Source organism: Cornus florida, unplaced genomic scaffold, assembly GCF_030987335.1.
Source record: "Cornus florida cultivar Cherokee Brave unplaced genomic scaffold, ASM3098733v1 CherokeeBrave_3.0.0_Hap2_Chr01, whole genome shotgun sequence".
Lineage (NCBI taxonomy): Eukaryota > Viridiplantae > Streptophyta > Magnoliopsida > Cornales > Cornaceae > Cornus > Cornus florida.
Genome location: NW_026775571.1, coordinates 103,547,605 through 103,560,848, shown reverse-complemented (window position 1 = coordinate 103,560,848; position 13,244 = coordinate 103,547,605). Strand labels below are relative to the sequence as shown.

The 13,244-nt window shown below is 41.4% G+C and overlaps 1 protein-coding gene across 1 annotated transcript; it reads left to right on the top strand.

Moving 5' to 3' along the window:
* The first annotated feature begins 7,614 nt into the window (after positions 1-7,614).
* On the top strand, positions 7,615-8,607 carry LOC132279421 (uncharacterized). The gene is made up of 2 exons (XM_059781397.1): positions 7,615-8,310; positions 8,407-8,607. Exons 1-2 carry the CDS (start codon positions 7,615-7,617, stop codon positions 8,605-8,607), a joined length of 897 nt encoding a protein of 298 aa, XP_059637380.1.
* The last annotated feature ends 4,637 nt before the right edge of the window (positions 8,608-13,244 follow it).

Genomic DNA, 13,244 nt, shown 5'->3' with positions numbered 1-13,244 from the left:
TTAAAAAGGTGTGCAAAAAACATCCCTATTCTTTTTAATTTGTGCGAAAACAACCCTTAATTAATATAATGCCCATTTTACCCTTTTACTCTTCCAAAAATGCCCCTAAATAAATCAATAAATTTCTCTGCACCTCCTGCAACAAGGACCTCTGCAACTCTCTCCAAACATTTCTCCCTACTAATTTCCAATTTCTTTTCTCCTTTTTTCTGTAATTTTGATTCTCTCTCTCTTCCAAATTCCAATATTTATCCTCTTTTATTTCTTTTCCTCTCATTCTATATATATACACACATCTAATCTATATATCTTTCTCTATTTCTTGGAGGTGGTGACCACCATCGGTCATCACCACCACTTCCTTATAAAAAACAGGTTTAAAAATGCCAATTTGTCTATATAAATATGATATAAATTTGCAAACTTAAATCTGGATCTCATTGAGAGCTTAAAGGGAAGATCCAAAATTTGACCTTGGTGGAGGAGGTTTTGATTTTGGGCTTCATTAGGGTCGGTGGGGAAGAGGTGGTTGACGATTGGGTTTGTAAATCGGCGAGGAAAGAGCACCACTGCCGACGCAAGGACTGGACGGCGATGAGATGTGTCGGGTGAGCTAGGAATGGCGGCGATGATGCACGAGGGATCTGAACTTACCGATATCGGCGTCCAACGATGTGGTGATGTGCAGCTTTGAGGATGGCGGCAACATAACTAGCCGGTGATGAAATGTGTTTGTCGAGCTAACTTTTCAGATAGTTCTCTGTCGCCGCTGTCGGTTCAGAGCACTGCCATCCTCGCTGAAAACATCTTTGCCGCCATCGTTTTAGTCCGTCTCATCACTAGTTCAAACCATCGTCGTCCTTTATCCCCGTTCCTCGACACAACTGGGTGGTGGTAGTGAGATGTTGAGGTTGTGATTGGAAGGTGGGGTAGAGATAGAAAAAGAGAAGAAATGGGGTTAGGTTGGAGAGAGAGAGAGGGAAGGGGGTTGTCGATGAGTGGGCTCGAAAACACTACATCACGAACATATAAACTGGGTTTAAATGTTCTATTCCAATATTTTACTTTTTGCTAATAAAATAATAGAAGAAGATAAAGAAGGTGTGTAAGGTTAACATCATTAGGCGGAAGAGCTGGCCATTTTGTGCGACGCCGAAGTAAGAGTCATCATCTTCTCCAGCACCGGCAAACCCTTTTTAGTCAATTTACAGAAAAAGAAAAAAAATATATATTATAAAATGTGTTGTTAAGGGCATTTTAGTCCAATTTTTATAAATAGGACCTATTTGCACAAATGTCATAGTTTAGGGGTTTTTTTTTGCACGGGAGGAGTGCAATATACACTATAAGCATATTATATGAGTGTTTTTTGCACTTGACCCATTATTGTTTGTTCCTTTTTAACGTATAATAATGTAATTGTGTGGTTAGCTCTCTAATATGTTTTTTCTTGTGTAGTTCAATAAAGTAATGCCATCAAGCATCGATCTAGTAGCGTCTGTTTTCTCAAAGGGACTACTTGTCAATGAACGCTGTAGCAGATCAGAGGTATAGCTAGCTAACTAACTGGAATGGATGTCTTTCCAATGAACTCGTGGAAGGCTGGAAGCTAACTTAACAGTTTTCAAATCAACAATTAATCAAAACTGGTTCTCAAAGTTTTTAAAGAAAGTAAAGGCCATCCATAATTCCATATTAGCTAGGGATTTAAGTTATTTGGTTCTTAATAATGTAAATTTAACGAATTAGATTCTTGTTAGCATATGAATGCATCGTAATTTTTCAATTATTGACGCATTATATACAGAGATCCCATTTTCCTTGGAACAATTTTATTCAAGGTTGGGTGGTGTAAACGGGATCTGAAGAAGCATTTATCAAGGTGCGTCATCATAATCATACGTAGCACAGTACAGAAAATATTTCACTTCTATTTAATGGTGAAAACTTGTTCATTTATCAGGGTATGCATTGTCACTCTCATAAATTTGTGCATGTTATTTTATTATTATTATTTTTTGGCTAAACATAATATTGTTTGTTTTATATTCTTTTCGCTCGTCTAAACGTATAACAGTGATGTGAGACATCACATATTGTACCGTGTTAAATAGATTGTACCGTAAATATAAAAAAAATATTGTTAGCTTGGGAAAGCAAGTTCCACATTTGAAAGTCTAAACATCTTTTTTAAAAGATACTAGAGTGACACACCTTTTTTCTTTTAAATTTTGAATTAATTCAGAATGAAGGAAAAGATAAAAATTTGACTATTTTTGGAGCTGTGTGACAAACCCGGGAGTCTATATACCCAATAATCCAATAATTGAGGGAGATCTTTTATAAAGCATAGAAAACATAATTTCTTTCAAGACTAACCAAATAATGCAATGTTTTAAATTTATCTTGAGGTAAGCAGCCTTTGAATTAAGTTGCTTTTATTAATGACTTAATTTCCAGTGGGGTTTTTTATTTTTATTTTTTTATATAAAAAACGTAAAACAAGAATTGTGCAAAAGACTAATCTAGTGTTACTTGTTAAACCAATGATCGAGGTGTTGTTTTAATCTTCCGATTTTTCATGATTTTTTCATTTCTGATTCTTTTTCATCAAACCCATTAGAGTACACAGTAGCAACTACATGAACGTGTGTTATATGATTCAACAATAATCTTCTTAGTGGAGAATTCATCTTTAAACAATATAGAGAATTTTTAACTTAGAGAATCCTTGTCATTGCAATCACCTAGAATATATTTTATTCATTCAACTAATACTAATAAAGTTGAGCATTCAAATGCTAATTAGACAATCAAAGTACATTAAATTTACACATTTAAAAACCAGTTGTACTTGAATCCCCAGCTAATATGCATGGCCTATACTTTTTTTTTTTATTTTTATTTTTTTTTATTTTTTTGAAAGGTAAAACAAATTTATTAAAGATAGAAGAAGAATAACAAGCTGGCCCAATCGGAAAATTGAGCCTAAAATAAAAACGAAACCTTGGCCCAAAATTGAGCCCATGCTTTCTTTTGTTTTTGAAGATGGCACCCGAAACAATTTATTCTTCTTCTCAAGGAAAATGCTCCTATTTCAACATCCTTTTACCTTTTTCCCAGATTTTCTTTCTAAATATAAAAAGAGAGTCAATAATAATCTTATATAAATAGATATATAGAGAGAGGGTTTTGTCTATAATAAATAAAAAAATTAATGTGAGCCTACCTCATCTTATTACATTAATTCCATGATTTTTTTGAATTTAAATAATACTTTATAATTTAGGGCCTTGTTTGATTTTATAACATGGGTTCATCAATAACTTTCAATTATAATAATTCAATGTCACCTTATATTTTTTAAGTATGTATGGAACACTAATAAGATACATTTTCTTTTAATAAAACTGCTTGTTTGAGCAGTCATTTCATGTGCTGTATATTTATTGCGGATCAATTACAAATTATGCTATCTATTTGTTTCTGATATTAATATAAATGAGGCAGATACTATTTACTACTACGAAGAGCAGGTTGGATATTATTGCTTGCATGCAATTTAAGTCAGAATCAAAGAAATATATATTTTTTTAAAAGAATTTTTTTTTGTTTCCCGGTAAGTAAATTGTATAACCCATAAAATTCTATACAAAATAAAAAAAAAATATGTAAAAAAAAAAATTTCCATATATATATATCATCAATCCCAATTTTAACTATATAACTCACATCTTTAATGAATAAATCATCATTCAATATTTTTCTTCCGCCCTCTGATAAGCAATCCCAGCTAACCTTCTTACTATTCATGAAGCAACTGAATGAAGGAAATGGGATGTAGCTGCTGAGGAAGCCAAAGCCTTAGCTCAGGCAAAAGAGATGCTTGATGAAGCCCCTGCTAGATCTCTAGCAAATGCCAGACGTGAACTTGCCTATGCCAGAGAGAAAATTGCTGATTTAGAGAGAGCTCTAAACCACAGGGATAAAGTGCATAGAGGAAAGCAACCACTAACAGTAGAGGAAGGCCCTGCTGAACCTTTTGCCACTCACACTTGCTCAAGTGAGGAAAGGAGTAACGTTCCAAGCTTTCCTGCATCAGGCAGAGGAAGAGGGAGAGGGTCCAGTGGTAGGGGAAGAGGTGGAGGAAGGAAGACCGCCATTATCTCCCAACACCAGCACTAGAGGAGCATCCACGCGCCACCTTTGGAGGCAGGAAATACAGCAGGTCTGCAGTAAAACCATGTAACTGACACTTCTGTCCAACCCATTCCAACACAAAATGACTTTCCTTTCTTACACCAAAATAGCAATTCTAGGCTTCCACAAAGTCTTGACACTGCTCAGCAACCCTCTATTGACTATGCTGACCCTCGAGACACACACTTTAGCTGGTCAAAAGTTGCTGCTACTGGGCATGGCACAGGAAGTGACAGGTGCAGGATGAACCTGGAATTTCTCTCACCCAATGCAAAGTCTGGATCCTCCATTGTGGTTGATCTCCCTGCAAGTCTAGCTGAGGAAGGGGAGCAAGAATGGAAGGCCAGTATTGTAGGGTACTTTCTACAGAAGAAGCTGCCATACACTATTGTTAACAAACAAGCTCAGAAATTGTGGGGTTCAATGGGCTTTGAGGAATTACTTGGGGATGACAATGGCTTTTTCATATTCAAGTTTTCCAGTGAGGATGATTGTAACAATATCCTTGTGAATGGGCCATGGATGATGATGGGAAGACCAATCATTCTCAAAAAATGGGAAAAGGGTATGGAGTTTAAGAAGGAGGCTTGTAATATCATACCTTTATGGGTTAAGTTTTTCAATATTCCTTACGAGTATTAAACTGCAAAGGGCCTAAGTCGTATCACTAGTGCAGTGGGGAAACCTTTATTTGCAGATAAACAAATTGCAGCTTTAACTAGGATCAATTATGCAAGGGTTTGTATTGAAGTGGATGCTGCTAAACCTCTTGTGGATAATTTTGAAATAAGGTTGGAGACTGGTAAACTCATAACTATTGATGCAGAATACCAATGGATGCCTCAAGTTTGTGAGATATGGAAGTGTTTTGGGCATACAACCTCTAAATGTAAACCTCTCCTTAGCACCACAGGCCCTAAACTTCTTGAAGGCAACAATGTCACCTCTAGCTCTGAATAGAGGGTGGTTAAGAAGAACAATAAGGAGGGTCCAACCACACTGACTGAACATCATGCTCCCAATGATCTCATTACTACCACTGTTACTTGCTCAGAGCAGGCTCCTTCCCTCAGTAAAAATGGTAGACATGAACCACCCTTGGCAACAAAAAACCAATTTGCCTCATTAAGTTCTGAAGCTAATCCTTCCACAATAGGCTGCTCTACTCCTATTAACACTGATAATGCTCCTGCTAGCCACAACCATAACCAGCAAACTGAAATTGAACCTTCCACAATAAGCTGCCCTATTCCTACTGTCCACACAATTGCTGAAGGTAGCCACTACCATGACCAAGTGGGTGACTGAGGATACAATAAGTGATATGGGTCGGTTATAGTTTGCTGACATGGGATCGGGGCAAACAATTGAAGTATAGCCCATACAAGAGCACCACGAAATAGGCCGAGCTTGGAGGACCCACTGAAGAGGACCGAGCCCATTAGAAAGAAGGCCTAAAACAGATAGTCCAGTAACACTGGTAATTTCATATAAAAGGGCAGTGAAGAGAGTGAAAGGGGGGATTGATTTTTCATTATTGAAAATGTAACAAGATTCTATCAAAATAAAGATAGAAAAATCTTTGCATCTTCAATTGGCGCCGTTTGTGGGAAACGACGAAGACGATCGATTCGAGCTTGATCAATATCATCTTGATTCAAGCAAATTCGTGAACAAAAAGTTTGATTTCTGGAAGTTGAATCCAGATCAGTGAGATTGGAGTTTGTTCAGAGAAGATTCTTGAGTATTAATTGATTTTGAGGCATTTGCTTCAGAATTACGCAACTGTGATTTGTTCAATTGCAGTTAGATCCGGTGAGTTCAACGCTAGAAAAGCTCAGATCTAGCAAACGGTGACCACGATTCAATGAAGTTGAGTTCAGATCTGACAGAATTTGCATCGGTAACGCTTAGATCTGATTAGGAATTCGTGATTCATGCCTTTGCTTCACTCCGGAATCATGATAGGGGGTAAGAACTCCAATACGGTAGAGAATGTCCAGCAGATGAAACTTGATGAGTTGATGAGCATGATTCAAGCTCTCCGGAGAGAGAATGCATATTTAAGGACTAAAATGCAGTGTCAAGAAGTTCCGGTGATTCCGCGACCGCTCCCGGCAGGAGAAGAAGTTGCACGTACCAATGCAGCACAACATGGCGAGGAGGTAGGGAACAATCAGGCAGATCTTCACCGCGATGAGTTCCGGCTAAACGATTTGCCGTCAAATCCTCGTCGTGTTGATGATCGCGAAGGATCAACTCACGTGGATCCACGGCGTGAGCAGATCCAGCGAAACGAAGCCATGACTTTCTCGATTATCGCACAAAGCTATACCGCCGTGGCACAAAAAACTTATTGAGGACAGATCATTCGATCCGACTTATCGGCCTTCCATGGCGACATTCGACTATCGCAGCTCAGAGAGGAGATCTGTAGATCAGAGAGCGATCGCGAGGTTCCAGAGGGAAAATGAAGCCCTCCGTTCAGCAGATCGAACTGTTGATTCACCGTTCACCGATGAAATTCTGAATGCCCCGAGTCCGAGGAAATTTTCCATGCCCGTTTTCATTCTGTTCGATGGAACGACCGATCCAATTGATCATGTGTATCACATCCAGTTGAAAATGGCGCTGAACACTGAGAATGATTCCTTGATGTGCAAGTGCTTCCCTACAAGTCTAGCTGGACCAGCGCTCAACTGGTTCAAAAACCTGCCGAGGGGCTCAGTGGATAGTTTCCGAAGCTTGTGTGATCGGTTCATAAGCCAATATTATGGAAATAAGCGTCCAGCAAATGGCATTTCGAGCCTATTCACAATGAAGCAGCATGAGGATGAGCGTCTCCAAACTTTCCTAACCAGGTTTAACCTAACTAAGAGTATGGTGATTGAATGTCATCCTTCTACCGCGGTTCAAGCGTTTATATTGGCTATGACTCGTGGCACTCCATTCCACACAAGCTTGGTCGTGAATACGCTAAAGACTATGGATGAACTTAATGAAAGAGCTGATGGATTTGTAAGCTTAGAAGAAGAAGAGGCAGCTAACGCTCAGAAGACATCCGTCATATCCACAGAGGAGAAAACCAAAGCAAATATCAGACAAAAGTAGGTTCAGCCACATCGTCAGACCTCGTGGAAATCTGAGAAAAGGCCCAGGGCGGAAGAGCTAGTTACTCCGTTGAAAGTCACCTTAGCAAGGCTGTACCAAGAAAATAAAGATAAGTTCCAATCTCCTTTACCGATCAGACAACCCCTCGAACAGAGGGATCAGTCTAAGCATTGTGCATTTCATTCTGACTTTGGCCATCAGACTAATGAATACAGGAACTTAAGGAGACAAGTAGAGATGCTGATAGCCAGAGGGGAGTTCGCAAGTTATATTCAAGGCCCGGCGGTGGAACAGAATTGACCAATGGAGCACGTGAAGAGGAATCAGAAGTCGAACTCTCACAATACGCAACCAGTTCAAATAATCAATGCAATTCACGATCGGCCTGAGCCTACTGAGGAGTCAGATGAGCTGCTTCGAATACGCCTTCGCCAGGCACGGATGAAGAGGAGGATAGGCAGTGTCAACAATTTTCACCAACAGAGCACATCAACACAAATAAAGTTTGACAGAACAGATCTATTACGTGTCCAGATCCCTCATGAGGACCCGTTGGTCGTCAGTTTGACAGTAGCCGAATGTTTGGTATACAGAGTTTTGATTTATCCTGGGAGTAGTGCGAACGTCATGCCGAGGGACATATTTGATCGACTCGAGATCAAGCCGGACCGGCTCAAGCCCACTGGAAATCCCTTGCTAGGGTTTGATGGAAAACGAGTGGAGCCCATCGGTACGGTGGAGGTAGCAGTACACGCTGCTGAGAGGGTTCTGATGGAGACATTTGTAGTTGTCGAGATTCATCCCTTTTATAACCTTCTGATGGGCAGAGGTTGGATCCACAGAGTTCAAGGTGTTCCATCCACTCTGCATCAAATAATGAGATGCCTAGGATCAAACGGAACCAAGGTGATTGACATTTATGGGGTCCAGGTTGTAACTAAGGAATGTTATTCAGTAACGCTGAAGTATGCTGGAAAAGGGAAAGCTCCCATCTGTTTGGCAAGCCCGAGATAGCAATTACAGGAGCCTCCCCCCAAGCAGAGTGGGGAGGAAGAGCCAGTGGACTTGACTGAAGAACCCCTGGTTGATGTGCAGATCGATCGGTTCCGACCGGAACGAACAACCAGAGTGGGGGAACGACTCGCCGTGGAGGAGAAACAGGAGTTAGTTAATTTCTTGTCTCAAAACGCCGATGTATTTGCATGGAGCCACCTAGATATGCCTGGAATCGACCCTTCTGTATCCTATCACTTCTTGAACGTTAATCCCAATACAAGACCTATAAAGCAGAAATAGCGATGGTTTGTTCCCGAGCGCAACTGGATCATAGCTGATGAAGTTGACAGGCTACTTGATGCGGGATTTATAAGAGAAGTGTATTAACCTGATTGGTTGTCAAACGTTGTTGTGGTGCAGAAGAAGAATGGGAAATGGCGAGTGTGCATTGATTTCACCAATCTGAACAAAGCCTGTCCGAAGGATAGCTTTCCGCTACCGAAAATTGATCAAATAGTGGATGCTACTACTGGGTATAAGCGTTTAACCTTTTTAGATGCTTATTCTGGTTATAATCAGATCCCCATGGATTCTGCTGATGAAGAGAAAACTTCTTTCGTTACCGAACGCGGGACTTATTGCTACAAAGTCATGCCATTCGGACTAAAGAACGCTGGAGCAACTTACCAAAGACTTATTAGCAAAATTTTCAAGGGTCAAATAGGGAAGACCGTGGAAGCTTACATGGATGACATGGTGGTAAAAAGTAAGAAGAAAGTTGACTATCTGAAACATCTACAAGAAGTATTTGATGTGTTGAGACAATATGGAATGAAGCTCAATCCAACCAAGTGCTCGTTCGGCGTGAGTTCTGGTCAATTCCTGGTACACATGGTTAATCATAGGGGCATAGAAGCTAGCCCTGCCCAAGCAGGAGCTCTGACTAAGAATGCCGAGCCGACGACAGTCAAAGAAGTGTAAACACTTACGGGACGGATCACTACATTGAGCCGGTTCATTTCCAAATTGTCAGATCGCTGCAAACCATTTTTTGACACAATACGAAGCCATGGCAAACAAGTTTGGGGGGATGAACAGCGCTTAGCATTAACTGCTCTGAAAGAATATATGCAGAACCATCCAGTCCTGTCAGCTCCAGAACCAGGCGAAAAACTATTTTTATACCTCGGGGTATCCAGCATCGCGACAAGTGGCGTTTTGATCCGTTGTGTAGAGGGGAAGCAATATCCAGTGTTCTATGTTAGCAAAACGATGACTGAGGCCGAACGACGTTATTCAAAGGTGGAGTGGGTGATACTCTCACTAGTGCATGCGAAAAGAAAGCTCAGGCATTATTTTGAATCCCATCCTATCATCGTTCTAACCACTTTCCCTATCAGAATAATCCTGCACAAACCAAACCTCTCAGGAAGGATGACGAAGTGAGCCATAGAGTTAAGCTCATTTGATATAACATATGAACCCAGAACGGCAATCAAAGGGCAAGCGGTGGCAGATTTTTTACTAGAATGTGATTCAGAAGACATGGAGGAAGAACTTCGTGGTTGCTTGTGGAAACTTTTTGTCGATGGATCCTCAAATCAGATGGGGGCAGGCATTGGGATCAAACTGCAGACACCGGAGGGTACGTCCTTAAGTCAAGCGCTCCGGCTTGAATTCAGAGCCACCAACAATGAAGCGGAGTATGAAGCATTGCTGGCAGGACTTAAGCTTGCCAAGGAGCTGAAGGTCAGGAATTTGACTGTCTTTAGTGCTCGCAGTTAATTGTTCGGCAGGTGAATAGCGAGTATGAAACCAAAGATGAAACGATGGAAGCATATCATTCTGCTGTTATGCGGGAAGCCAAAAACTTTGAAAAAATTAAATTTATCCAAATACCGAGAGAGCATAACGAGGATGCCGATCGGCTAGCATGTAGTGCATCGGGTTCTGGAGAAACATTGGCAAGGGTGATTCCAGTAGGAATATTAAACCAGCCATCCATTTTTAAAGAACCTTCGGGCTCAGATCCTTGGCAAGTGAATGTTATTCCATATGAGCCAAGTTGGATTGATCCGATCATAACTTACATCCGGGATGGTACTCTGCCTGAGCAAAGAGATGAGGTTAGGAAAATCAAATCGAATGCTGTAAAGTACGCCATAGTGCATAACCAGTTATACAGAAGATCTTTTTCCGGGCCATACTTAAAGTGCGTCACCCCCACAGAGGCTCGGCAGATACGGCGAGCTATTCATGAAGGTGTATGTGGAAACCATTCAGGAGGAAGGTTTTTAGCGCACAAAACAATGACGCAAGGGTACTTTTGGCCGAACATGTCTCGAGATGAGGAAGAATTATTCAGAAGGTGCGATAGGTACCAAAGGTTCGGACCACTGATCCACCAACCACCTGAGGACTTGCACGTAATGGCCACACCATGGCCTTTTGCACAATGGGGGATGGATGTGGTTGGTCCTCTGCTAACTGCAAGAGCTCAGAACAAGTATGTGTTGCTGGCTACAGATTACTTTACTAAGTGGGTAACTCAAACTCATGTGAGACAGTTCATTTGGAGTAATATTATTTGCCGTTTTGGTGTTCCAAGGTCAATCGTCATGGATAATGGGACCAACCTTGACAGCAAGCAAGTAAGAGAGTTGTTGGAGGAATATGGAATTAATCAAAAGTTGGCGGCAGTTAGTCACCTCGAGGCTAATGGACAAGCAGAAATCGCGAATAGAACAATCTTTACTTACATCAAGAAGAAGCTTGAAGACAAGAAAGGAAAATGGTTAGATGAACTGCCGAACGTCTTATGGGCTTATAGAACGACCCCAAGGCGACCGACCGGAGAAAGCCCATTCGCCATGGCATATGGTACCGAGGCAGTTATACCGGTTGAACACTTGGTTCCGACTGTTCGAAGCTTGGCATGGACCCGAGAGCATAACGACAGTATGTTGAGGTTTAACCTCGATATGTTGGAAGAAAAGAGAGATGCAGTAGCAGTAAGGCTCGCATCCTACCAGCAGACGCTTATGAATAGCCATAACAAAAAGGTAAAGCATAGAGACTTTACACCAGGTGATCTAGTTCTAAAGAAGAAGGTAGGAAAGGTGAAGAAAATGGTGGCACATTGGGAAGGCCCATATAGAATTGCAGAAGTCATAGGAAATGGGGCATATACCCTAGAGACCATAGCCAGAAAGCTGGTTAACAAGCCTTGGAATGCTACATCTCTGAAGAGGTATTATCAATAAAAAGTTGAGTTTCAATTTTGAATCCTGTTCATTTTCAATTGAATGCAGGCGAGTGTACAAGTTTCCGAGATTTATAAAAATAATATTCCTCTTCAAGAGATTGATTAAGTAAAAATAGCGAAGTAAGTGGTAGCTGGCACTATGAGCCGAACGCCAGACACTTGCCAAAAAATAAAAAGCCAAGTGACAAGTGGCATTTTAGCCAAGCGCCAGGCACTTAAGCAAAGTAAGTGGCAGCTGGCATTATGAGCTGAACGCCAAGCACTTGCTAAAAAATAAAAAGCCAAGTGGCAAGTGGCATTTTAGCCGAGCGCCAGGCACTTGAGCAAAGTAAGTGGCAGCTGGCATTATGAGCCGAACGCTAAGCACTTGCTAAAAAATAAAAAGCCAAGTGGCAAGTGGCATTCTAGCTGAGCGCTAGGAACTTAAACAAAGTAAGTGGCACCTGGCACTATGAGCCGAACGCCCAAAACTTGCCAAAAAATAAAAGAGTGAAAGTGGCAAATGGCATTCTAGCCGAGCGCCAACCACTCAGCAAAGTAAGTGGTACCTGGCACTATGAGCCGAACGCCAAAAAAACTTGCCAAAAAAAATAATAAAAGAGTGAAAGTGGCAAGTGGCATTCTAGCCGAGCACCAACCACTCAGCAAAGTAAGTGGCAGCTGGCACTATGAGCCGAACGCCAGAGACTTGTACAAAAAATTTGTTGTATGGTAAAGTGGCACACTAGCCGAAGGCCAGCCATTGACATACAGAGAAGAACCAGATTAGATAGCATTTAATCATTAAATCAAGTGATTTATGGTAAGAGTTTAATAAAAAATCAGCCATCTCATTAATAATGAAGTTTAAGAGTTACAAAAAAAAGTGAGGTATACAGATGGCAAAAATATAAAAGAAAGGAGATCAGTACATCAGAAAGGTTCTAGCTAGAAGCATTTGCCCCGGCAACTTCTTGATGTTGCTGAACGGCCTCCTCATCATTGTGGGCATTACCATCCTCACGGGGAGGAGAATCGAGCTGAATGACAGAATCATTCTGCTGAGTTCTATCCTCAATAGCATTAGAAGAATCATCCTACCGAGGGTTATCTTCAGCAGCAGTGATGGATGGAGTCACAGTGGATAGAGGAAGAACGTCCAAAGGCAGAGCGGTTGAAGGAGTAGGAGTGATCCTGGAAGAGGCAATCTCTTGGCATTCGTCAAATATGCCCTCAGCAGCGGTGGAGTCTGGATCGGCATAAACACCCAGATGATCAATCTCCAGCTCTCTGTCAACCTCGTTAGGAGTAGAACCGGTCTGACCTTCATCCGGAACACGATCGGCATAACCATCTCGGAACCCCTGAGCATATCTGAGGGCCCCAACCCTGGAAAACTGAGCGTGCAGAGCTAACATACCACCATTTACCTTACTGATGGTGTTGAGTAAAGCATTGCGCTCGTCTAGAGCCCTTTTCTCAAAGGCCATCTGAGCGGATTGCTTATCACCCAGGAGGCGTAGAAGTTCTTCCTTTTCAGCCCTAAGGGATTCTCGCTCGGTATGCAAGACGCTCTTCTCAAGCTGCAGAGCATTCCTTTCATCCTGAAGAGAGTCCGTCTCTTTCCTCAGAGAGTCTCTCTCCTTTTCAATTTTGTCGAGCTGAACCATCAACCCGGTCTTCTGAGCAGCTA